Below are 23,549 nucleotides of genomic sequence, written 5' to 3' on the forward strand. Positions count from 1 at the left end.
ATGACGGGCGACTCCTGCCCCCCCGGTCCCCCTAAGAGTCCAGGGATTTGAGTTTCTCCATGTACCTCTCCTGCTTGTGGGGTGCCCCCCATAGACTGCCCGTTCCCTGGGTAGGAGAGAGATTCACTCCGCCTGGGTTGCTGGGGTCTCCGAGGTTGGCGGCACCATCTTGCTCTTTGGGGTGGCCTGTCGATGCTTACCGGGGTACCGGGGGCCCGGCTCACGCTCGAGCTCAGGTGGCCGAGGCTGGTGGTGGAGTGAGCACCGAGGGCCCCGCGAGTCTCCGCGGGGCGATGGCCCGGGGGGAGCAGGTGAAGGGGATGGTGGAGCAGCCACGGCCCGGCCGGGAGCTCCCGGGCTCCCCTGCGCCGCCTCCGTGGTGCGGTCCGACACATCTGGGCAAGCTGAGGCCTGCCCCGGCGTGGATGAATAGTCATGAGGGACGGGGGCGGGGCCTGGGTTTTGTTGTTAGATGCAGCAGTTGACAGAACTAAGGGAGATGGGAAGGCAAAGATGCCAACAAACAGCCCACATGTTCCAGAGCAGCCTGGGCTCCTGCCTCCCTAGCCGCAGAGCCTCGCCCCCTCGGTCCACCCCTCCGGGCGGCCCCGACTCTGCTCTCGCCCTCCCTGGTCACCTAGACCCATGCCTCCACCCACAGCACCCCGGCAGCCCGGCGTGTGCGGACCCCCGAGCTCCTACCATGCTGTACCTCGGTGACCCCATGCGGCACCTCGCCACGGTAGGTGGGGCGCGCCCCACGGGGGGACTGGCGCCATCTTTCTCCAGGGCTTCGGTGGGGGGTGGCTTGCTATGGTGGAGAGACGAAAGGCAATCTCTCCCTCTCTCTCCCTCTCTCCTGGCCGAGTGTCTGCTGCCAGCTGGTGTGGTAGAGGCAGGATGGGAGGTGTCCAAGGGTGGGGGGTCTGGAGGACGTCCCCCCCCCCCCGGCCTTGAGGCCAGGAGGATTCTGGAGCTGCGGAGATGCCCGTCTTGGTGGCGTAGCTCGGAGGGCCGGGGACTAGCGGGCTGGGTCCGGAGCTCAGCCCTGGGGTCGGGGCTTCCGGTGCGTCTCAGCCCCAGCCGCCCAGGGCTCAGAGGACCCGCAGGGCGCCCGCTCCGGGCTGGGGCGCGCCCAGGGCATCCTCCACCTGGGAGTTTGTTCACTTGGCGGCGGCGGCGGCGATGGGTTCTCTGGGCCGTGGGGGCTCTGCGTGTCCGGGGGTAGCGGGCTGGCCCGCGGCCGCCTGTTGCTCTCTGTGTAGGAGCAGCTGGTCTGGTACAGGGGGCTGCAGCTGGGGCTCTGCCTGAGCCCTGGGGACCCAGGCTTATTTCCACACCTGCCAGGTCCCCGCGGCCAGGCAGGCACCGGGCTGCTAATTGAGCAGGTTGAGGGGTGGCTCTTCCTGCGCTCCCAAGGGCCGTTTTCTCTGTGCGGGCTTCAGGGGACCAGCGCTGGGCGAGCAGCAGTGGGTGGCTGGCCAGGGTCCAGGCGTCCCCCAGCTCTGCTGACCAAGGACAGGAGCAGTGAGTGTGGCGTCCCGAAGGCTGGGGGCCAGAGACCTTGCCAGAGCGGTACGGCCAGAGCACACCCGTGCGTGTGACAGAGGTGTGTTTGAGAGCTGGCATATGGACATACGCACATTGTCTATGCTTGTGTGTCAGAGTGTGAACATGGGCACACATGCAGGCGAGAACGTGTGCCATGTTTGTTGTCACAGTGTGTGGCTGGATGCATGTGTGTATCTGCATGTGTGTGCAAGCTGCTGTGGCTGTATTATGCTCGTGTGATAGAGGTATGGTGTAGGTGTGTTTGTTGTAAGTGTGTGCACACATGTGCAAACTGCCGTTGGGCCTAGTGTGCAGCTGCATTGGGTGTGTGTGTTGTCACTATGCATACCGTGTGTGTACAGGTTGCTCCGGGTGTCTTGTGCAGGTATGACACGGGCTTTGGGGTGCATTGTGCTGAGGGGCGCACATCGGTGTTGAGGCTGGCTGCAGGCGTGCTCCGCGGTGTGCCTGTGTGATGTGAGTGTGTGGGTGCATGCGTGTCATAAGCGTGCACACACGTGTGCAGGTGCGGGCTGCTGTGGGAACGTTGCGCAGGTGTGCTTGTGTACGGTGGTGTGCGTGCACGCGCCGAGGCAGGTCCGCGTGTGCTCGTGGCTGCGGCGCAGGTCACAGAAGGACGGAGGGACGCGTGGTGGGCGTGTGTGGCACCGTGTGTCTGCAGGGGAGTGACCCCCACACACCCGCCCGGCCCGGGCACACTCCCCTCCTCTCCCAGCTGCTGTTGTTGAGAGCTTTGGGGTCTCGGGAGACAGACGGGGTGGCACGAGGCTCCCTCCGCTGTGCGCTCTGTGCGGAGCTGCGGCCCGCCGGGACTGGGCGCTCGGGGCCGGGAGGGCCCTGGCTTCTGTGTGCCCCTGCCCTGCCTTCGTACCTGCAACCCAGCAGAGAAGGGGTGTCCCCGCCGGTCACCCCTCGTCCATTCACCTGTTGGCCCAGCGTGTCGTTGTTGGAGATGCGCCGTGGCCGGGGCTCTCTGAGGTGGGCCCCTGGTGCTCCGGTCCTCCAGCCGCAGGCGGCACCGCCTCCCGGGTCTCGGGAATCGGGGTGCCGCCGCTGTAGGCCGAGCTGGACCGGAGGCCTGGGGGCCCCTGGCCGGCCCGCTGTGCAGCCCCGCCCCGCAGCGCGTGTGGCTGTTGTGGTTTTTCCTTTCGTGGAGTGGCTGTTGCCTGACGCCACACGCACGGGCCTTCCCATGGGGCGTGGAGGTCGAGGCCCGCGGTCCTGGGGGACCCTCCCCGTCCTGCGGGAGCCTCGGGCACCCGCCCCGCCCCGCGCCCAGGCCCCAGGCCCCAGGCCCCCAGCGACGGACTGGCGCGTCATTGCCATTCGGATGTTTTTTTTTTTTTTTTTTTTTTTTTTTTTTTTTTTGCCAGTCCTGGGCCTTGGACTCAGGGCCTGAGCACTGTCCCTGGCTTCTTCCCGCTCAAGGCTAGCACTCTGCCACTTGAGCCACAGCGCCGCTTCTGGCCGTTTTCTGTATATGTGGTGCTGGGGAATCGAACCTAGGGCCTCGTGTATCCGAGGCAGGCACTCTTGCCACTAGGCTATATCCCCAGCCCCCATTCGGATGTTTTTAAGGGCCGTCTAAGATGATCAACACAGGCAAAGTCGTTGAGCCGCAGAGAGCCGGCAGGAGCACACTTCTCCCATCATGCACCGGGGGGTCTCATGTCCCCCACCTTGGCAAAGGCCAAGCACGGTTGTGGCTTCATTTACCCCATCAACAAGCGTTCAGCCAGCACCCCTATGTCCGGAGCCAAGGGTCAAGGGAGGGTAACAGTGGAGCCCAGAGTCCTCTTGGGCTTCCCGAGGCGAACGTGGCGGCGGTCACGTTCTGTCGTCCCCCTCCCCCAGACTCCGGGCTCCGCCGCCGCTCAGAGCTTGAGGGCCTCAGCAGGCAGGCCGGGTGGCGGCCGGCCCTCTGTGCCCGTGTGGGCTGTGCTGGGCATCTCTGCGGGTGGCGGCGTGGGCTCCCGCCGCAGAGGAGCCGTGACCGGCCTCCTGGGTGTGGAGACGTCTTCCTTCTTGTCTACTGTGCACATCTGCGTGGCCGCGCGAGGCTGTCGGGGAGCAGCGGAAGGACAGAAGGACGTGGTGCAGTGCTGGGAACAGACCACAGGAGGGCGGGTGGGCACCGGGAGCTGGGAAGTGGCTGGGCTGGTCCAGGGGAGAGACGCTGGCACCTCGGCCAGGGGCGGTGCAGGTGTGAGGAGCCAGGGCTCCCCGGGATTTGTGAGGGAGAGCCGGGGTGCCCTCCCAGACGGTGGATCGCGGCTCTGCAGAGCGGCCGGAGCATCGCTCTGTGGTGGCGCCGTGCTTGCGATGCCACTGGCCCTCACCCGGCGAGAGAGCCACAGACGGGCAGAGGGGAAGACAGCGAGGGGTTTGCTGAGGTCCCGGGAGGATATGCAGGAGGGGGGGTGAGAAGCAGCGGCCCAGGGGCTCCAGCGGGCATCTGCGGGAGCGGGGGGGGGGGCTGCAGGCACCTGGGGTTTCTTTGGGATGGGCAGCAGTATCTAGGGGGGCCACACGGGTCGCCGTGGAGGGGGGCACCTCAGCCACGTCCTACTCAGGCGTGGTGGCAGGCGGGCAGGAGGGCATGGAGACCCTTAGGCCCCGGGGAGGGGAGGGACATGGGGAGTGAGGGGGAAGCGGGGGGTGAGCTGAGGAGGAGACGGTATTGGGGAGACAGGCTGAGAGGTGGGGCGCAGTCGGGGAAGGCACAGAGGAACCAGTGCTGGCTGCACAGCGGAGGCCAGGCACCTGCTGCGTGGCGAGGCCTGGACCGGATGGGGTCACTGTGGGGGGCTGGGGGCCGGGAGCGGGGGCTGGTGGGGAGCCGGCTCAGGACCCAGGGCCCCCCGAATGTGCAGGGCGTGAGAGGAGGCAGGCGGCTGTGTCTCAGGCCGGAGGCCTGGATGGCCGTCCCCCAGTCTGCTCCGGTCTGCCTTCCCCGTCTCAGGATCCCGGGCTGCGGGTCGCTCTGTCTCACTGTGGGCCATCACGACTGTCGCTCTTGTGCCTGCTTTGCTCTCAGTGTCGCCCTTGAGCCTGCTTTGCTCTCAGTGGGCCCACACTGGGTGTACTTGTCACAGCCTAATTTCTCAGGTCTCCATCCCGTGCTGAGCGGGGCTGGAGCAGGGGCTGGGAGGCCTTTCCAACCGCCCCCCCACCCCCCCACCTTGTCCTCAGAGGAGACAGAGCCCCGGGAGCGTCTGTGGAAAGGACAGAGGGACGGATGGGCCCGCGCAGAGTGGTGGGGGCAGCGGTGGGGGGAGAAAAGCAGAAGGGTTAACGCTACTCCTGCATCGGATCCAGGGCCTTCCCCCTGTGGAAAGGACAGAGGGACGGATGGGCCGCGCAGAGTGGGGGGGGAGAAGAACACAGGTGGCAAAGTCAGTCTCGCTTTGGTCCAGGGCCCCTTGGGACCCGCGTTGGGATGGCTCAGCCAAGCCCTGGGGGCCGCGGTGAGCTGGGGACCCGGAGGGGGCCGCGGCGGGGAGGGGGGCGCGGGGCCCCTCCGCGGTGCGCTCGCGTCAGGCCCCGGGTCGAGGCCGGGCCGCGGCGGCCGTGGGGCCTCCCCGCGGGTCCTGCGCACACACGCCTGGTGGCGGGGCTTCTGGGGGCACGCTTCCCGGGCATAGCAGGGATGTGGAAAGTTCCACAGGGTCCTGGCATGGGGGCTGGGCAAGGCCTCGCCTTGGCGGGCAAGAGGAGAGGGCTGTGCGCATACCTGCAGGGTGGCAGCCCCTCCCCCCTCCACGCACAAGTCACGTCTTGCTGGCATTTCCATCCGTTTAATCACAGGCTCGGGGAGACTGTGGGAAACGCAGGCGGGATGGAGGTCTCGGAGCGAGCGAGGAAGCGAGCAGCATGGCTTGCCTCCTGCAGGGCCAGGCTGGTGTCAGTCACTAACCCCAGGGTGAGGCCGGGCCCAGGCTCAGACATGCCCACCGGAGAAGAGCGGGGCTCGCAAGACGTTCTTACTCTTAGAACAATCCGCCACAGTCTGAGCCTGGTGTTCTGGAAGTTGGGGGTGGGGGGGTCGGGGGGGACGACGACTCCCCGTCCCGTGCAGAGGTGTCCCAGCAGAGTAGCTGTGACACCGGCCCACAGTGAGGGGCAGGCATCAGGCAGAACCCCGAGACAACCAGGCCTGTCCCCCAAGCCCTCCGCTTCTGCAGAGGTGGTCGGGGATAACTGAGTGGGCTGCACAAGGGTAGGGGAGACACAGGCACACGTCGCGGCTCTTGTCCAGAGCGGCCACCCCGGTGCGGGGCCCATCAAGCCAGGGGAGGAGCGGGGAGAGAGCCCGCTGGGGAGGGGGCAGCGCCGGGAGGGGGCCTTGGGCGGAGGTGGCGCTGGAATGGAGCACGGGGAGGGACCACCGAGGGGCCGGGGCTCAGCCAGCCCCTCCTCCATCCCTCTATTCTCATCCTTTCCTGGGGGGGGCGGTGATACTGGAATTTGAACTCAGGGCTTTGTGCTCACAAATAGGGACATGGCTCCAGCCCCCATTTCCTGTCCTAACGGCTCCTAAGAGGAAGCCAGGGTGGACCCCCATGGATCATTCTCTTCTTGAAGGAGAAAGTGACCCAGCCAAGCTGTGCTGAATGAGGACATAGAGTCTCCAGGTCCTCTGCTGAGAGCTCACGGTGCGTTTGGGTCTCGTCTGATCTCAGCTCCCCGTGGCCTGGTCTATCCGAAGGGGCCAGCCCGCCTCGGCATCCCAGGGGCGGGGAGGGGTCCTGAGCAGGGCCTGGAGAAGAGGGAGGGGGGCCAGAATGGAGCTGGAAGAGGGGAGAAGCAGCAGGCGTGTGGAGAGGGAGGACAGGCCAGGGTGGTTTGCAGGTGTGAGATCGCAGAGGAGGAGGAAGAGAAAGGAGAGGGGAGGGAAGAAGAAGAAGAAGGGAGGGGAGGGGAGAGGCAGGCAGGGAAAGGAAGCCGGAAGCAGCTTCTGAGGTCACAGGTGGATTTGGGGTGCGGGGCTGGTGGCCAGCCGGGCTGTAGCCACTTCTCTCTCCGCACCGTCGGCAGTTCCTCCCTCTGCACGGAAACCAGCCGCTCCACGTGGCTGCTTGCTTCTCCGGGCACTAGGGCCCCTGGTAAGGCCCGGCCGGAGGGCCAGCGAGGGCCCCGGGGTCTGTCAGGGCAGACCTGGGCTCTGGTGCAGCTGGGTGCTGAGCTTACCTTCCATAATGAGTGGCCCGGGTGCTGGGTGTGAGGCAGACCAGAGCCCCTGGCTGGAGGCTGTGGTCCTTCCTGTGGGCTTTAGCTTCTTCTGTTTGCCCAGACCTTGTGCTCCTGCGGGAAACCCCTCTCGCCAACACACCAGGTCTGCCCAGGGCCTGGGGTCCCCCACGTACCCCAAGCAGAGGCGTCTGTGAAGATGCCAGACTTGTCTTTCATGGGGTGGGGAGGACAGAACCCCACATGGGTGGGTGCGTGGTACCCAGAGCCATGGGAGAGGACGCCCCAGGACACTGGGACTGCTGGAGGGTTCTAGAAGCTTCCAGGAGGAGGAGGAACGGTGGAGGCTGAGCTGGTGATGATGAGCTGGGCAGGAGTTAGCCTGGAGCAGCCGGGAGGGAGGCCGAGGAGGAATGACTGGAAACATATGGAGTGTGACTGGCGGGCTTTTCCAGGACTATTTTCTTTAGAAAAGCAATTCTGTGGAGAACGCGGTGTGTGATACCCTACGTAGGCAGGTCCTTTGTCACCTGAGCTCACCGCCACCAGACGCTCATAAAGGCAGCCCTCGGGTGCGGGGAGGGGGCTAGGGGAGAGTGGACCACCACGGGAAAAAGAAGCGCGTGCGTGTCTGTGTGCGTGCGTGCGTGTCTGTGTGCGTGCGTGCATGCTCACACATCTGTCAGTAATGGAACTTAAACTCAGGGTCTGAGGGATGTCAGTTAGTTTTTTTTAACTCAAGGCTGGTTCTCTACCACATAAGCCACAGCTCCACTTCTGGCTTGTGGGTGATGGATTGGACGTAAGAGTCTCGCGGGTTTTCCTGCCTGGGCTGGCCTTGAAACTCCATCCTCGGATCCCAGCCTCCTGAGTGGCAAGGATTACAGGTGAGAGCCACCAGTGCCAGCCAGAATACAACTTCCTGTGGGAGGCCACGCCCCAGGGGACAAGGCAAGGTCCCTGTGCCTGGCAATGCTCGCTCGTGGTGGGGACGGGTGAGTCCTGGGGAGGGAGGAGAGAATGGAAGGAAGACCCTGACCTTGTTTGAAGTATTCTGCAGGAGAAGCCTGGTCCCTGGCCACCACCTGGGCTTTGGGCTGTGATTGGGCAGCACGCATGTGGACACTTCCACCAGAGGCGCCTGAAGGGCAGACGCCGGAACTGTCTGCCATTTTCTGATTCGCTTGAGAGTCCCAAGGAAGGTCTATGTCACTCAAGTAAGAGTTTCTGAGCATCCAGTTCTATGCCAGATGCCTTCAGAGACCCCAGTTCCTGCCCAGGGGCACAGCAGGGATAGCAGTCCTGTCCCCCACGGAGTCCTGAGCCTGTGCATGGCAGCTGAACTGTGGTGCAGGGGTCAGCTTCCAGCCCTGCCTCTCCTGTGCCTGGCAGCCTCGGTTTCCCCCTCCGCAGAGCTTCTGTGACAGTAAGATGTGATACCACCTTGGCAGAGGGAATCTCTGGGTGCCAGTTGCCCCAGAGTGAACAGCCATCCCTTGCCTTGGGCAGCCCTGGGGCTGGCATTTCTGGACCCCTGGACCACACAGCTAGGCAGATGGGATTAACTGGGGGATGTGGTGCTCTTCCCGGCCCTGGCAGATCTCCTGTTCCTCTGTGGCTTCTGCCCCAGGATGTGCTCTCGCGGGGCCTGGACAGCCGGTCCTGAAGGTGTTGAGTGGGTTCCCCCCCCCCCCGCCTACCTCACAGGGACCCTGCCCACCACCCCAGCTTAGCCAGAGGGCACCATTGGAGCGAATGGGGGTCCAGTAAGCAGGCTGCAGGCTACAGGTAGGAGCTGAGCGCTGACCTCCTTCCACTCCCAGGCAGACAGGGCTCCCAGGCTTGCAGGCCTTGGGCACCTGGCCCCTGGTTCTCTGACAGGCCTGCTCACCACCTGGCCGTCAACTGAGACCTAGAGCGTAGAAAGGTCACAGGGACAAGGGCTGAGAATAGAGCTGCGTCTTGAAAGGGGTCACGGAACTAGGATGACTCTCATTTGTGACGGCTGCTCCCAGCCCAGTGAGTTGGGAAACTTCAGCGGATCTTCAGGGACGAGAGAGAGAGGAGCCACTAGGACCAGGGGCCCTGGAGACTTGGGGGAGGAAGCCGGGTGTACTCAGCGGAGCTTAGGTCCCCAATCACTGGGCCCCCAGATCGGTGCACCCTGACAGCCGATCATCTCCCTTGGCCCACCCTGTCCTGCCGAGCGGCGGGCCCTGGGTGCGCGGGGTCTGGGAAGCGTCGTAGGGGGCTTGAGGGGTGGCCCTCGGTGGGCAGCGTCTGCCGTGACACACACTCTCCTCCAACCCCGAGCCCCCGGTGAAGCGCTCATCCCCCCCGGACACGAGGTCCCTGCAGGGCCTGGTGCACCCCTGGCCTGCAGGAAAGGCCACCGCGGGCTCCGTGGCTCCCTTCGCTCCTCTGTCTCCCTGGGCTGCGCCCAGGAGCCCTGCGTACACATGTAGGCACTTGCGGGCCGCCGCAGGCCGGGCATGTCCTAATCAGCCCACTATCTTGGGAGTTCTCATTGAAAGCAAAACAAACCAAAAAAGTCCTGGTTTTGCCCAGGTCTGTCACTATTGCCAAAAGGGGGTCTAACGTCCGCCTCTGGGTGGCCTCCGGTTCTGAGGGACCCCCGGGCTGCGGCGTGGGCCTGTCTGGGCCCCTCCGCGTGGTGTTCATGTTCCAGCAGCTCCACCAGAGGAGGATAGGGGCCCCGGACCAAGTCTTGTAGGTGGGGAGAGGGCTACAGGCGGGGGCACGGGGGAGGGAAGAAAGGCCAGGCGGTGGGCGACGTAAAACGCCTCCCTCACGTCCTAATCGGTGGGGTCTCCGCCGTCTTCCGGTGGCACAGATGACACTGTGGCCAGACACGAAAGTGGGGGGCATGTCTCTGGGAACGCAGTAACAGAGTAGACCTGGAAGGACCGAGGTCCATTGAGCATAGGCGCCAGTCCAGCCCAGTGCCCGTAGAGGAAGGGTCTCCAGAGGCCCCCGACCAGGAATCGTCATGGAGTCCGCATTACAGAAGGGAGGGGGCAGGCTGAATGATGCCACGCACGCGTGCACCCCCAGAACCTCCCCCCCCTTCAGAGCTCCTGTGCTGACCGACTGGCTGCAGAAGCACTCTGGTTTCCTTCTGCGAGGCTGCTCCATGCAGATGCTATCGGCTCTCCTGCGAGTTCCATGACTAAGTCCTTGGCGCTGCCCTCAGACCATTAAAGAATGTGGACAAGTTCAAATACGAACTCTGCTGTCACGGGCCTGACCCTGCATCTCCTGAGCAAGGGAGCCCGGGCTCTTTGCCCAGGCCTGGGACTTCTGTTATCAGGATGGTGCCGGGACGGAGAGTGCTGCGTCTTACCTTTGCCCACCTTCCTGACCTGAAGGGACGCCTCTGGGCAGAGAGCCCAGTGCCAGGCCACCCTATCTCAGGAGCTTGCATGGGTGCCTGAGAGAGAGAATCTCCATCCCTGATGCAGCCCAGGATCCAATGATAGGGAAGGCCCTCCCTCACCAAGGACCAGGGCTGTTCCTCCAAAAGAAAGGCTTCTCAGGGTGGGAGGGGCTGGCTCATGCCTTGTCCTCATTCCTGCTCATCCGTACCAAGAATACCTGCTGCCATCCCACAGATTGGATGTGATGCGTATTTATTATCTTTTAGAATAGACCTATCGCTTTCACATCTCTGTCTGTCCATCCATCCATCCATCCATCCAACCACCCATCCATCCATCCATCTGTCCATCCATCCATCTGTCCAACCACCCATCTGTCCATCCATCCATCTGTCCAACCACCCATCTGTCCATCCATCTGCCCAACCACCCATCTGTCCATCCATCCATTTGTCCACTCTTCCATCAGTCCCCCCATCCATCCACTGTCTGTCTGACTGTCCATCCATTTGTCCATCTTTCCAGCCATTTGTCCACTCATCCATTTGTTCATCTGCCCATCCTTCCCTCCCTCTTCTAGTTTGCTCAGTCAGCAACCTCTCTGTCATGAGGATATAGAGGGTCTCGTCCAGGGTCACACAATAGAGATGCAGTGAATGGAATCTACCCGTGTCTGTGGCTTCTGCTATGTCCATGAAGAGAGAGATTCACCTAGAAATGGCTTATGGTTGAAGAGAGTACGTTTTGAAGGTTTATGCAACACCATACTATTTTGTATATGGGACTTCTGGTACTCATGGGCTCCCGGGCCCAACCCGTATGCGCACTGAGGCACGACTGACTGGAAACTGCACGTGGAATTCTACATTCATGAACAGCCATAGGAGGCGAACAGGGAAAGGAGGGCTGGAGGCCTGGTCCCAGCACACCTGCGAGCATGCGTAAGGCTCCAGGCTTGATTCCTAGTGCTGTAAAGCAGGCAGACCAAGAAAAAGAAAAGGACCGGATGGATGTGATTTAATCATTTGCTCAGTCCAAGCTAGGATCGTCTGGTGGAAAATACAGGATAATGAATGGCAGGAGTGAGCCCTGGATTCCAACGGCACGCTTCCACTCACCGGGTTCTCTAATGGGACAGACGGACCCCTGCTCAGCTCGGGTCCTTATGGGCTTGCAGTCCAGGAGATGCCTCCAGGGAATGGCAGACGACGTGAGGGGACCCGGGTGCTGGGGCGCTCTATCTGATGTGGGGGGGTGGATGGCCCCGTGGAGTGGTGGCCCCCGAGATCTAGGGTCATGGTGCGTGAGGGAGATGGTGTCAGGGGCCAGCACAGGTCAAGCATCTTTAGACTCCGTGGGCTGTGGGGAAGAGTCCAGAATTCTGAGCCCTAGGCGCCGCCTGTCCCGCGTGGCCCTACCCCTGGGTCACCCGGCAGCCAGGCCTCCCTGCCAGGATCCCGTTTGCAGCTCCCTGGGGGAAGTGTGTGTGGTCTCTCTGACTCAGGACCCCTCTTGGGGCAGACAGCTTGCTGTGTATCTTCCTGGTGTGGGTAGCTCTCAGCTTGCTGTGTATCTTCCTGGTGTGGGTAGCGCTCAGCTTGCTGTGTATCTTCCTAGCGCTCAGCTGCTGTGTCTCTTCCTGGCGTGGATAGCTCTCAGCTTGCTGTGTATCTTCCTGGCGTGGGTAGCTCTCAGCTTGCTGTGTATCTTCCTGGTGTGGGTAGCTCTCACGTACCTGTCCCCCTCTTAACACAGCCCAAGAGCTGCGTCCGTAGAATCCAGTCCTTCCCAGTAGGTTTGTGTGTTGTTGTTGTTGTTTTGACAGAGTCACACTATGGATAGCCCAGGCTGGCCTTGAACGCATGACTCAATTACCTCAGCCTCCCAAATGCTGGGGTTGCAGGCGTGATCGACCCCACCCTGCTTCTTCCCTGTGTTTTCAAACAGCCTTGTTAAAGCGGTCCGATTCACACATCACGAAATTCACATATTTTAAGGGCCTGGGCTAGTTCTCTTGGGTCTGAGAGCGAATGGATATGTGCAACCATCACCAAGTCGGGGCATTTTGGCCAGCCCGCCCTCCAGCGGTCCCTCCTCCATCGTCCTCCGTGCCCGCGCCCGCGCCGGCACCGCCCACCTGCCCGTGTCTCGCGGGCTCTGCTCTCCGTGGACGCCCTGTACACGGAGCCACGTGTGGAGTGGCTCATCGCGTCTGATTCCCTCGCAGCACAGTGTGGGTCTTAGCCACGTGGTGGTGTCTGTCGGCGATTCCTTCTTCTTACAGAGAAGAAGCTCAGCTTCCTTGTGTACTGGCCTGTGGCGGCCACCAGTGTCTCGGGGGGAACCTGTGGCCCATCAGGAACGGTCAGTGAGACCTCAGTGGTGCCGGCCGCGTGGGCAGAACCTAGCCCCATTGGTGGGTGCGCCCGCCGGGCACTTGCTGGGCTTGCTGGATGGTTCCATGTGATACCAGGATGGGTCCACTTGGCCAGGTCTTCCTGCCAAGGCCCTGCCAGCCATACCCAGTGTGGCTGACCCCAGGAGAGGACGTTGGCTAGCTCAGGCCTACAGCGGCCAGAGACCTTTTCTGGATCATGACAGTGGCTTTGCCAGCAACAGACGCCTGGGGTACAATGGCAACAGTGTTAGCAAGAGCCAGGGCCTGCCTTCGCTTTGACCATGGGGGCCTGGAACCAGAGCCTGCCCTCGCTTTGTCCTGGTCCCACCACAGGAGCTGCCCAGTGAGCCCTCCCCACCATGGCAGATTGCTGCATCAAGAGCTAGTCTCACTCTGATGAAGAAAACAAGGCCAAGAGACTGGCCGAGGGCTGTGGGCCCTGTAGTCCACATTACACTGTAAAACACAGTGCTCTTAACTTTATCCATTAGTGCAAACTTCCCCTGGTCAGTCCATGTTCATTTAATCCCCTTTAGGTTCCCTTTCAAAATTCTCAACGTCCTCCGAAATTACCACTACCTCCTAGTGAATCACAGCTCTGCAAGAGAGTATGTTGTGTCCTGGGTTTGAACTCAGGGCCTGGGCACTGTCCCTTCGCTGTTTTGCTCAGGCTAATGCCGTACCACTTGAGCCACAGCTCCGCATCTAGCTTTTTGCTGGTTAATTGGAGGTAAGAGCCTCAGAGACTTTCCTGTGAGTGCTGGTTTGGAATTGCTATCCTCAGATCTTGGCCTCCCGAGTAGCTAAGATTACATGTGTGAGCCACTGGTGCTTTGCTTCTATAAAGGATCTTTGTTTGTTTGTTTCTGGTTGTAAAGCTTGAACTCAGGGCCTGGGCGCTGTCCCTGAGCTCTTCTGCTCAAGGCTAGTGCTCTACCACTTTGAGCCACAGTGCCACTTCCAGTTCTCTGGTTGTTAATTGGAGTTAAGAATCTCATGGACTTTCCTGCCCAGGTTGGCTTTGAACCTCAGTCCTCAGATCTCAGCCTCCTGTGTAGCTAGGATGACAGGCATACGGCACCAGTGCCCAGCTGTAAATCGTTCAGAGGGAGAGAGGGAGAGGAAGGACCAGGGCCTGACCCCTGTCCCTTCTCTGCCCCCATCAGTCCCCTGGGCTGATCTTCCTGTTCCTAGGCAGCCGTCGCTAGAGGACCCCGTCTCTGTTCCCATGGGAGCCACAGCTGGACCCCGTGACCGGGAGCAGGAGGGGTTGTGTCCTTGTCCTTGTCACACAGTGGGCGGGCAGGGTTGGGCTGTCAGCCTCGCTGCCCTGCTGGCCGCTGTGTCCCTGCTGTGCTGCCCCCTCCAGCCCAGGAGAGACCTGAGCGCAGGGACCTCCCGCACGGGAACAGAGAAAGAGCGGCTAAGCACGCGCACTTAGGAGTCCTCCTGGCCAGCGCGTGCCCCTCTGTACCGTCCTCCGAATCCCTCCTCCTCTTCTCGGGGCTCCCAGGGTACCCCCGGCCCGAGACGCCACTCCGAGACGCAGGTGTGGGCCGGGGCCTCCCTTGCGCTCCTGCTGCCGGCTGAGCTCTCCTGGGGTCCCGAGCCCCCCCGGAGGAGGGCTGAGGATGCCCCATGGTGAAGGCCAGCAGGTGTCTGGGGTGGGGCTGCCATTCACCTGTGCGGGAAGGCCCGTTTCTAAGGGAGGGGAGGCCACACCGCTTAAAGCAGCCCCTGTGCTGGGGCACTGTCGCTTGTACCACCACCTGGAGGCCTAGACCCTGGAGCCGTCGATCCGACCCCGGCCTCCGCACAGCCCGTCCTCCGGAGTCCTCGGCCCCTCCCCACCGCCCCCCCCCCCGGACCTGGCTCATGGGGCTGGGGGTGGGGCAGGCGCGCTCAGGATGGAGGTGTCCTCCGGGGCGTGGCGGCGGAGCCCACGGGCTGCCCGGAGCCGGGAGCCACCCCAAGCGGCAGCTCTGCTCCAGGTGTGGGAAGCTTGGATTCTACCTCGCCGGCAGCTGGGTGGGTCCCCAGAAAGCCTGGCACCCGGGGAGGCGGACGGAGAGGGGCGGGCGAGGTGAACGTGTTAGCTTATCCCAACGCAAGTAGTGGCCTGTTGGAGTGGGGTGGGGGCCCGAGGAAATATTTGGGATGACTTGGAGCCGGCTGGCCCTTTAAAGCTCGGGTAACAAGACACCTCCCCAATGGGACAGGAGCTCAGGGCTGGGGCTTCCACCCTCAGCCCGCCGTGTGTGTCTCCCTCCCTCCGCCCCTTCCCTGACAGGCCCAGTTCAATCTGCTCAGCAGTGCCATGGACCCGATGAGCAGCCGCCCTGCCCCGGCCAGCCCCTACACCCCGGAGCACGCGGCCAGCATGCCCACCCACTCGCCCTACGCGCAGCCCAGCTCCACCTTCGACACCGTGTCACCGGCGCCGGTCATCCCCTCCAACACCGACTACCCCGGCCCCCACCACTTCGAGGTCACCTTCCAGCAGTCCAGCACAGCCAAGTCGGCCACCTGGACGGTGAGTTGCCTGGCCCCCCCCGCCCCCCCGCGGGCACCTGCCGGGCCCCCACCGGGCGCTCGGGGATGCCGAGCGGTTGCGCACACCGACCGTCCACGGGGGGGGTTCCCGCCTGGCCCAGCGGGAGGAGGGAAGGGCAGGAGGCGGGTCTTGGGCTGGTAGTCTGGGAGTGCCCACCCCACAGACGTGTGGCCAGAGCCAGCCAGCCAGACTCCCGCGGGGTCCTAGCGAGGCGGGGTGCGTCTGTGCGGCTGCCCGCGCGGTCCGGGAGGCTGGACGGCGCGCCGTGCTCGCCTCGGGGTTCCGGCTGGAGCTCTGTCCCGGGCAGCGCTGGGAGGCTCTGCTGAGAATCACCCCGGCCCTGCGCCAGGCCGCAGAGGCCGCGTCCTCCGGCCGAGTGGCCGCCTGGCCCTCGCTGCGTCGGGGGTGTTGTCCCTGAGCCTTGACACAGGACCGGGGCACGACCATGGCACGCACGATTCCGGTCCTCGGCCGGGCTCGTGACCGGGAATTTCCCACGTTGCTGCAGCCCACGTGTGTGTTGCTGCCCTGCCATGCCCGTTGCAAACGGCCCAAGAGCCCACCGGGTGGGATCGGTTATTGTTCCCGCTTTAGACCCGGGGAGGCTGAGGCACGGGGAGGGGATGTAGCTTGCCCAGAGTTAAGGAGCTGTAGGTAAGTTGAGGCAGTGGAGGGAGGGAATGTAGCTTGCCCAGAGCTGTGCACCTGTAGGTAAGTTGAGGCACTGGGATGGGGCTGTGGAGAAGAGAGGACTGCCAGGAGAGGCGGCCACGCTTTGGGACCCTCACCCAGGAGTGCGGGCAGTGCGAGGCCCCGGGAGGGGAGGGCGGCCCTGGGCGCCTCCAGGTCTCCTGCCCAGCTGAGGAGGGGACGGGGGACCCCGAGCTCAGGGGCTGCAGGAGGCTCACGGGGCAGTGGCCGCTCACCCTCGGGACTCCACCTCCTCCGGGGGGCTGCTGTGGCTGTACCCCAGACTCCCTCCCGGGAATAGGACCCCCGGGTGGAGATGTTCCTCAGTGCGGCGGGGCTGTGTGTGTGTGGACCCGCCCAGGTCCCGCCGTTGGGTTACGTCCGTGTCCCCTGGGTGTTCCGGGCTCTTTGGGGGCCAGAGGACAGGGCGGAGCCAGACCAGAAGGCTGGCCCGGGTCTGGGTTCCAGGCCAGCGCTCCGACGGCTCCTGCTCTGTGGGCTATGGCAGATGGGCCCTCAGACTGAGTGAAGGCCCCACCCGTGGGCACGGAAGGGGCGGACAACGGTGGCTCTGTCCAAGGCTCCCACAGCAGCCGGCCGGCCGCTCCTGCAGCCCCTCGCCTTGGGCCCCGTTTCCCCCCTCTGTAAATGACGACCCCACGCTGCCCACGGGGTGGTGACAGAGCCGGTGCGGCGGGCAGCACAGAGGCTGTCCCAGGAGGGGGCGACAGGCAGCCGTCGGCCGGACTCCGGGGCAGCTGCTCCGCAGGAGCGGCACCTGCTGGAAGCCCCTCCCTTCTCTGCGGACTGCGGAGGGAGGGAGGGGCCGGGCCCGCCCTCCACCCGGGCTCTGAGGTCCAGCGGGCGTACCTGTGTCCCGGGTGACCTGCTGCTCACTGTGGCTCTGCTGTCCCACTCCAAGTCCTTCCCCTCCCCCTGAGGGTGAGGGAGGGGCCTGGTGAGTTCTGAATAAGGCCCCCCCACACCCCACCGTGGAGTCCCGGTTCTCACGGGGCGGGGGGGGGGGTGGAGCCCTCAGATGATCTGAGCCATTCCCAGGAAGAAGCAGGAGCCGCCTCCTCGACTGGGGGCTCTGCCCCCCCCCAGTGACCCCCAGGGGGTCATCTGCTGAGGACGGAGGCAGCCCTGCTGGCCAGTCACACCAGGGCGCGGAGAAAGCGGGGACCTCCCTCTGATCCCCTTCCCAGTGCCCAGCAATGGCGCGGGCCGCGCGGGAGGCCAGGGGGCCCGGGCTGCTCCGTGTCCCCTCCCCTGCCCTAGCCAGACGGGGTGGAGGTGAGACCAACATTGATAATGAGATTTTGGCACCTCAGCTCTCTGGGCACAGACCCCCCGAGGGCGCTTGCTCCTTGCCTGGGGAAGGGCGGGCAGCGGCTGCTCTCCGTTCTTGGGGGTCCGACGGTGTGGGCGCTGCCCAGACTTGCAGCCCGGGCCTCTGCTCTGTGCCTCGCTCGGCCCCCGCCGCACCACCAGCTGGCGACTGAGAGAGAATTCCTATTTGTCTCTAGTACAATTCCATAGTCACTGCTGCCCTCTTCCTCCCCGAGACTGGCAGATGCCCCCTCGCTCGCCCCCAGGGGCCGCGGCTGTTAATGGGGTCTTTGACCTCCGCGTTGCGAAGGCCTACCGCGGGCACCCCGCCGCCGTGGGGGCGACCCCTCCCCCTCCCCATCTTCCCTCAGCCACGGGAACTGCGTGCGCACCCCAGACGCTGGGGCCCTGGGCTCGCACGCCCGCGGCCATGCCCATACACACGCGTGCACCGCACAAACACACGGGTGTACACGTACCCAGGACGCACATGCACTCGCATGTGAACACAGGCCCACGCACACGTGCACAACACGTGTACACACCCATGCCGTCCGGCAGCCCCTTGCCCCCCAGAAGCCACCGAGCCAGGGAGGCCACAAACGGCAGGGGAGGGGGCACTGCGGTGGGGTGGGGTGGGGGGGAGACAGCCGCCTGCCGGCCGCGCCCCGGGTCCCGCGTCTGCCTGTGAACGCACTGCTGCTCTTCCCCTCTGTCTGTCTGTCCTCTGCGCTAAAGGGAGCCAGCCCACGGCTGTAGGGCTTCTTAGAGCCGGGCCCGATGCCCGGGCCCCCCTCAGAGCCCATCGTCCGTGAGCCCCCCCGTCCTGGTCCTGATCATAAAATGGACCGTGTTTGGGCCATCGCGTGACCCGCTCGGGCGTGGGGGAGAGACGGACGGGGACTGGTCACGGGGGGAGGGGGGAGGGGCCGGCCTGGTGCCCCAGAGGCTCTCGAGATGGGGGGGTGGGTGGGGCCCGTGGGCGGCGTGGGCACCGGTTGCGTTGTCTGCTTCTCGACCTCCCTGGGACGTGGCTGAGTTGTGGGAGCCTGGGCGTTGGCAGGGCTCTCTGGCCTTTGGCCCCTGGTGGCCGTGCTCAAGCTGTCCCCTACCCCCTTGGTTGGCAGTGTTGTGGCCCCAGGGGAGGGATGACGAGCGCCATGCCCTTCCCCCATGGCAACAGCCTGATCCCCGGGTCTCCCTCTACTCGGCTCTGATTTGCCAGGGGGCCACGGCTGCTCTCGGTCTGGCACAGAGGCTCTGGCTCTGGTGGCGTCTGCGGGCACCTCAGGGGCAGGCTTTGGGGAGAGACGGCTGCCGGGCGGGCGGAAGAGGGGATGGGGGCCCCCGGAGGTCTCCCCAGCAGCCCCCGGCTGCCCCGAGACTCCGCGCTGTGTCTGGGGCAAAAGCGGGCGGGAAGCCGGAGGCCGCACGAGGGATTCCTGGGGAGGCCGAGGCTGACGCAACGCCGATGGATGTGGAGCGAACTTTCCAGTCCCTTGGAGGTTTAGCAAGCAGGAGAATAGCGGAGGTGTCCCAACACGACTGTGATATCAATTGCGTTATCCCAAAAGTTTATGGAATGCATAAGTGGAATTAATACCTTTTACTGGCACCAGGAGCAATTATATGTGTTTAAGCGGAGGGAAGAGCTCTAACCATGTTTATTGTGGAGATGAAACGTGGGCTATTAGGGGAAACAAGGGCACTTAGGGGGAAATTACGGCAGTCACTCGGAGCGAGCGCAGCTCTGCAGGGGGGAGACAGCGCCCGGCACCGGCCCTGGCCGGGGTCAGGGCCCCTGTGCCCGTGGGCTGACATGGGTTCCCCCTCCTCTCTCCACCACCCCGGCCGCCTGGAAGGCTTCTAGAGAGTCCCTGGTTCTGGCTGCAGGCTACAGCTATGGCAGCTACACCCCAAGCCACCAGGATTGTAGCTGGGGACTCGAGGCAGGACCCCCTGAAGGACAGGATTCGATCCTGGGTGTTACCAGCTGTGGAGGAGGACTGTGTCCCGATTTGCAGGTTGCATTCTCAAGGTCTTACCTCCAACACAGAGACAGCTACTTGGACCTGGCGCCCGGCTGCCTCTTTGCAGTGCCCCCTTGGACGCACCTGGGCTGGCTGGTGGTACGGAGTGGGGGTGGGGGCGTACCCTGCAAATGCCCCTCTCACGAATGTTCCACAACGTTGCATTCAGTGCATTGCCTCTACAAGCACACAGCAGAGGGTGGCGGAGAGCGAGGCCCGGCGTGACCACGAAGGCTCTGCACATGCAACCTTGCAGCACCAGACCCCGCAGGGTCCGGGAGCTGCTCTGTCCCCTACCGCTCGGGGGACGGCCAAGGGCAGAACCAGGAGCCTGACTCCAGCGACCTGGCCGCTCCCGGGCCTGCCCGCCCTCCACGCACCCGTGAGTCCTCGCTCTGTGCGGATGGATCGAGCCCCCGGGACCTCTGTGACCAGCAGTAAGCAGGGCTGGCGCCTTGGAGGTCCACCTGCTTGCCTCAGGGGGACAGAGGGCTGTTCCTTGCCAAGACTATTCCTTGGCCCACCGCAGGCTTTCATTGCTGCCTGTGGTGGAGAAGAGACGTGCCGTGCACCTCTGATGGTGGGGCGTGCGTGCGTGCGTGCGTGCGTCCGTGCGTGCGTGCGTGCGTGCACTGCTCCTGGGACTTGAACTCAGTGCCTGGACAGTGTCCCTGAGCTTCTTCTTCTTCTTTTTTTTTTTTTTGCCAGTCCTGGGGTTTGAACTCAGGGCCTGAGCGCTATCCCTGGCTTCTTTTTGCTCAAGGCTAGCACTCTGCCACTTGAGCCACTTCCAGCCTTTTCTGTTTATGAGGTGCTGAGGAATCGAACCCAGGGCTTCATGCGTGCTAGGCAAGCGCTCTACCGCTAAGCCACCTTCCCAGCCCCCCGAGCTTCTTTTGCTCAAGGCTAGCACTCTACCACTCGAGCCACAGCTCCGTTTTACCGCTGTTTGTGGGTAGTTTATTGGACTTTCCTGACCAGGCTGGCTTCCAACCACCATCCTCAGACCTCAGCCTCCTGAGCAGCGAGGATGGCAGGCGCGAGCCCGGGGGCCTAGCCGCCTCCGGTGGTTTCTGGGGACACATGGGGGCTCCTCTGACTGCTGACAGACAGCCTCTATGGGAAGGAGTCAGGTGAACCTTCCAGCCTCCCGCCTCCCCCCACCCCTGCCACTGCCAGTCCCTGACCCCCGCGCCCATCCTCACCAGGCTGACGTCAGTGCCCAGCAGCCTTAGGCTGTCCCTCGAGGCCAGAGCTCCCTTCCCGTCCTCACGCGGACACACCCCGGCCAGTTCAAGGCTGCAGTGAGTGCTTTCCCAGGGGGGCCACAGGCCAGCTGGGGGCTGAGGTCGTCGGGGCTCACGCCTGGGCAGGGCAGGTGACCCCCCCCCCCCCGTCTCTGCTGGCCCTGGGCCGACAGTGCCGGGCGTCGGCTCCCCGCCCTCTTTGCTGGGCCCATGCCCGAGTCCAGGGCCCCGAGGCTGGCCGGGGTCTGCCCGCGGGGGGCCGGCCTCTCAGGTGGGCAGGTCTGAAGCCGGTTGTGGTGGAGAGACAGACGTATTTGGAGCCCACTGGGAGGGGAGGGGCGACGTGTTGGGCCCGCTGCCGTTCGTGTGCTCAGAGCATCGCCCTGCCCCCCCCTCCCCGAGGTCCCCACCCTGCCCAGGCTGGGGAGGGCCGGGGGGAGTGACACTCCTGCCACTTCCCCCTCTGGGACGGGGCTGGGGGCCTTGCAGCCCCCTGGGAGCCCCCACTGCAGTCCGCCGCAGCCTCGTGCTCCAAGGTCAGGAGGACGACCTTGAGGACCAGGGCACACCAGGCCCCATCACTCAGTCGCCCAGCCCGGAGCCAGGCCTGCTGCCCGGCAGGTAGCTGAGCGTCCGCCTGACTGTCCAGGCTTCACAGGACCCAGAGGCGCAGAAGGGCGGACTCCGGTCCCACCACCAGTCAGACCTCGTGCCGACGGAGGTTAGGAGATGGAGCTTGGGCCTCTGGCTGTGAAAGAAAGAACCAAACTCAGCCTCCGCCTCTAAGGCTTCTGTGGCCCCCAAGGCTGTGGGGGTCCCGCTGCACCGGCAAGCTGCTGGGCCTGGGCGGTGTGCCCCCCGCGCCCCGCCCCCCCCCCCCCCCCCCCCGCTCTGGGAGCCCTTTGGAGTCTTTGTGGAGGCTTCCTGGTGTCGGCACCATTGATTAATCACTGACCTTTATCCCCACCCCCCAAGCCTGTAAGTCCCAGCCCCCCACTCCTGCTCTAGCCTAGCCCTGACCAGCCAGCCCCCCTCCCAAAGCCAGCCATGAGCCGAGTCATTGGCATAGGGACACGATCACTTTGAAGACTCCCAGGACTCGCGGTGCCACCTGCCAGGAGCCAGGGAAGCAGAGCAAGTGCGCATTTCACAACACGAGGGCACGCCACCCAGCCCGGTGCCACTCAGTCCTGACTCAACTGGCAGTTTGGGAAGCAAAGTTCTGCTTGCCGAAATAGGACAGAGGTAGGGTGAAGGGGAGGGCTGGACCCTGGAACTTCGGGGAACACAGCGTCGTGGTTCCCGGCTCATGAGAGGGGCCTCCGTCTCCCGAGTGTCTGTGCAAACCCTCCGCTTCACCTCACCTCCCAGCTTCCCCCAGATGCTTAGGGAGGGAGGGCCCTCATCCCCCCCCCCCCCGCCCCGGTCAGGCTGCTGGCACCACCTCCCTTCCCGAGCAGGTGTCCGCCAGGCCCTTGCTGCCCAGGCGCGCGATCCGCTTACCCCCCAACTCCGATCCTAGCCAAGGGACAGGGTGGCACAGGTGGGTGGGCCGAGCAAGACAGAGCCCCGTGACCTGAGGGCCCGTGGCTTCCTCTCACGCCTCGGCTGAAGGAGGGGCTTTGTGAAGCCGCCACGTAGCTCCTGTTCTGCTTGGTACCTGGCTGGCATCAGGCTAGCACAGTCCTTGCCAGGAGAGATGTCCCAACAGCCCCGACCCACCCCCTCCCCAGAGGGCAGTTCTTGTCCCCCGTCTCCCGGACCCTAGTGCCCACTCTTGAGAACTTACAGTCACCTCGTGTATCGCTTTATCACCGTGGCCTTGAAGCCCTCGGGAGCCCCAGCCCCCACCGCCCTCCGTTGACTTGACCCCAGGGTGCGCTGAAGCACGTGGTCGGGGGGCGGGGGGGGGGGGACTGCCGCATGGGATTCCCTCCCTCTCCAGAGCGAGGACTTCCCTGGGGCAAGAGCTGGCCTTCCCGTCCCCCCAGGACCCCCTGAGCTGGGTAGGAGCCCATCCCGTGCCACAAAGGGGCTGTTCCAGAGTGGTCCCCGGGCCGGCATCACCGGGAGAAAGGACCTCGGGGGCTCGGGACCGGGAGCCCCGTCTGCACCCACAAGATTGCATGCATGTTCTACAGGAGGCCTGTGGCCCAAGGGGCCCTCCAAGGGGCTTCAAAACCCACATAGGGGTCAGAGGAAAGAGGAGTGTAGCTTTAAACACACATACATGCACACACGTGCGTGCGCGTGCACGGAAAAACGGATGAAAGTGAGTTATGAAAAAAAATCATTTTAAAAACTCAAAGCCCCCCCGGCCGCCCGTCTTCTAGAATCTGTTGTAACAGATTCACCCAAGCTGGTTAACGGTATTTGCGGTTTGCAAGATCCAACATGTCCTGGGAAAATGACAGACAAGTTATTATCACCTCTCCACTGTCCTCCTGCCCGGACCTGCCTGTGCCGGGCACCCAGCTGCCGGGAGCGGGTGCGAGGAAATTAACAGCCCCGCGCCGTGCCCGCCCTCCGCCCGCCCTCTCGCTCCCCGCTCCCCCGGCTTCGCCAGGCCCGGGGCTCCCAGCCAGGCCCGGGCCCATGCTGGATTGGCGTGGGGGAGGAGAGGCAGGCAGGGAGGGAGGGAGGGAGGGAGGGAGGGAGGGAGGGGCAGAGGCGCCGGGGTGAGGGACGAGCTGCACCGGTGTTTGGGCAAACCGTTTCCTGCAAGCGCCGCGGAACACACGCATCCGAGCAGGCAAGTCCGGACCGCTCTGTGTCAACAGCCGAAGATAAATAAGATTTTATCAGCTCCGAATCTGTTGAAACACATCCATCTAGCGGTTCTAGGGGAGAAGGGGGGGCAGGCGGAGAGGAAGCGTCGCCGTGACCTCGTGCGGAGGAGATGCCCACCCGGGGACCCTCTCTTGCCTCCTTCCTCGGGTCTTAGCCCTGAAGGCCGACCCACAAGCCGTGCTGCTAGGGAAGGGGCTGGAAGCGATCCAGAGCCCCCTGCCCAGACCCCTGCCTCACCAGCTCATGCTCCCAGGTAGGGGGGGTGACCCCAGGTCTGATGCCCAAGGTTCCTTCATGGTGCTGAGCTGGCCCAAAGGCTACTCTTCGGGACGGCCCTGAGGGAGTGAG

At 64.1% G+C, this 23,549-nt stretch overlaps 1 protein-coding gene across 3 annotated transcripts in view; it reads left to right on the forward strand.

Moving 5' to 3' along the window:
* Positions 1–464: 464 nt before the first annotated feature.
* Positions 465–23,549, forward strand: part of LOC125354486 (tumor protein p73-like) — a 35,474-nt gene continuing 12,389 nt past the window's right edge. Inside the window, exons 1-2 of one of the 3 annotated variants that reach the window (XM_048350103.1) lie at positions 465–742; positions 14,849–15,091. In XM_048350103.1, coding sequence (XP_048206060.1) covers positions 473–742; positions 14,849–15,091 — 513 coding nt within the window. In that variant the 5' untranslated portion in view covers positions 465–472. Of the gene's footprint in view, positions 743–14,848; positions 15,092–23,549 lie in introns of those variants that run through there. The other 2 variants (XM_048350101.1, XM_048350104.1) reach the window with 2 other exon arrangements.

Source organism: Perognathus longimembris, chromosome 7, assembly GCF_023159225.1.
Source record: "Perognathus longimembris pacificus isolate PPM17 chromosome 7, ASM2315922v1, whole genome shotgun sequence".
Taxonomy (NCBI): domain Eukaryota; kingdom Metazoa; phylum Chordata; class Mammalia; order Rodentia; family Heteromyidae; genus Perognathus; species Perognathus longimembris.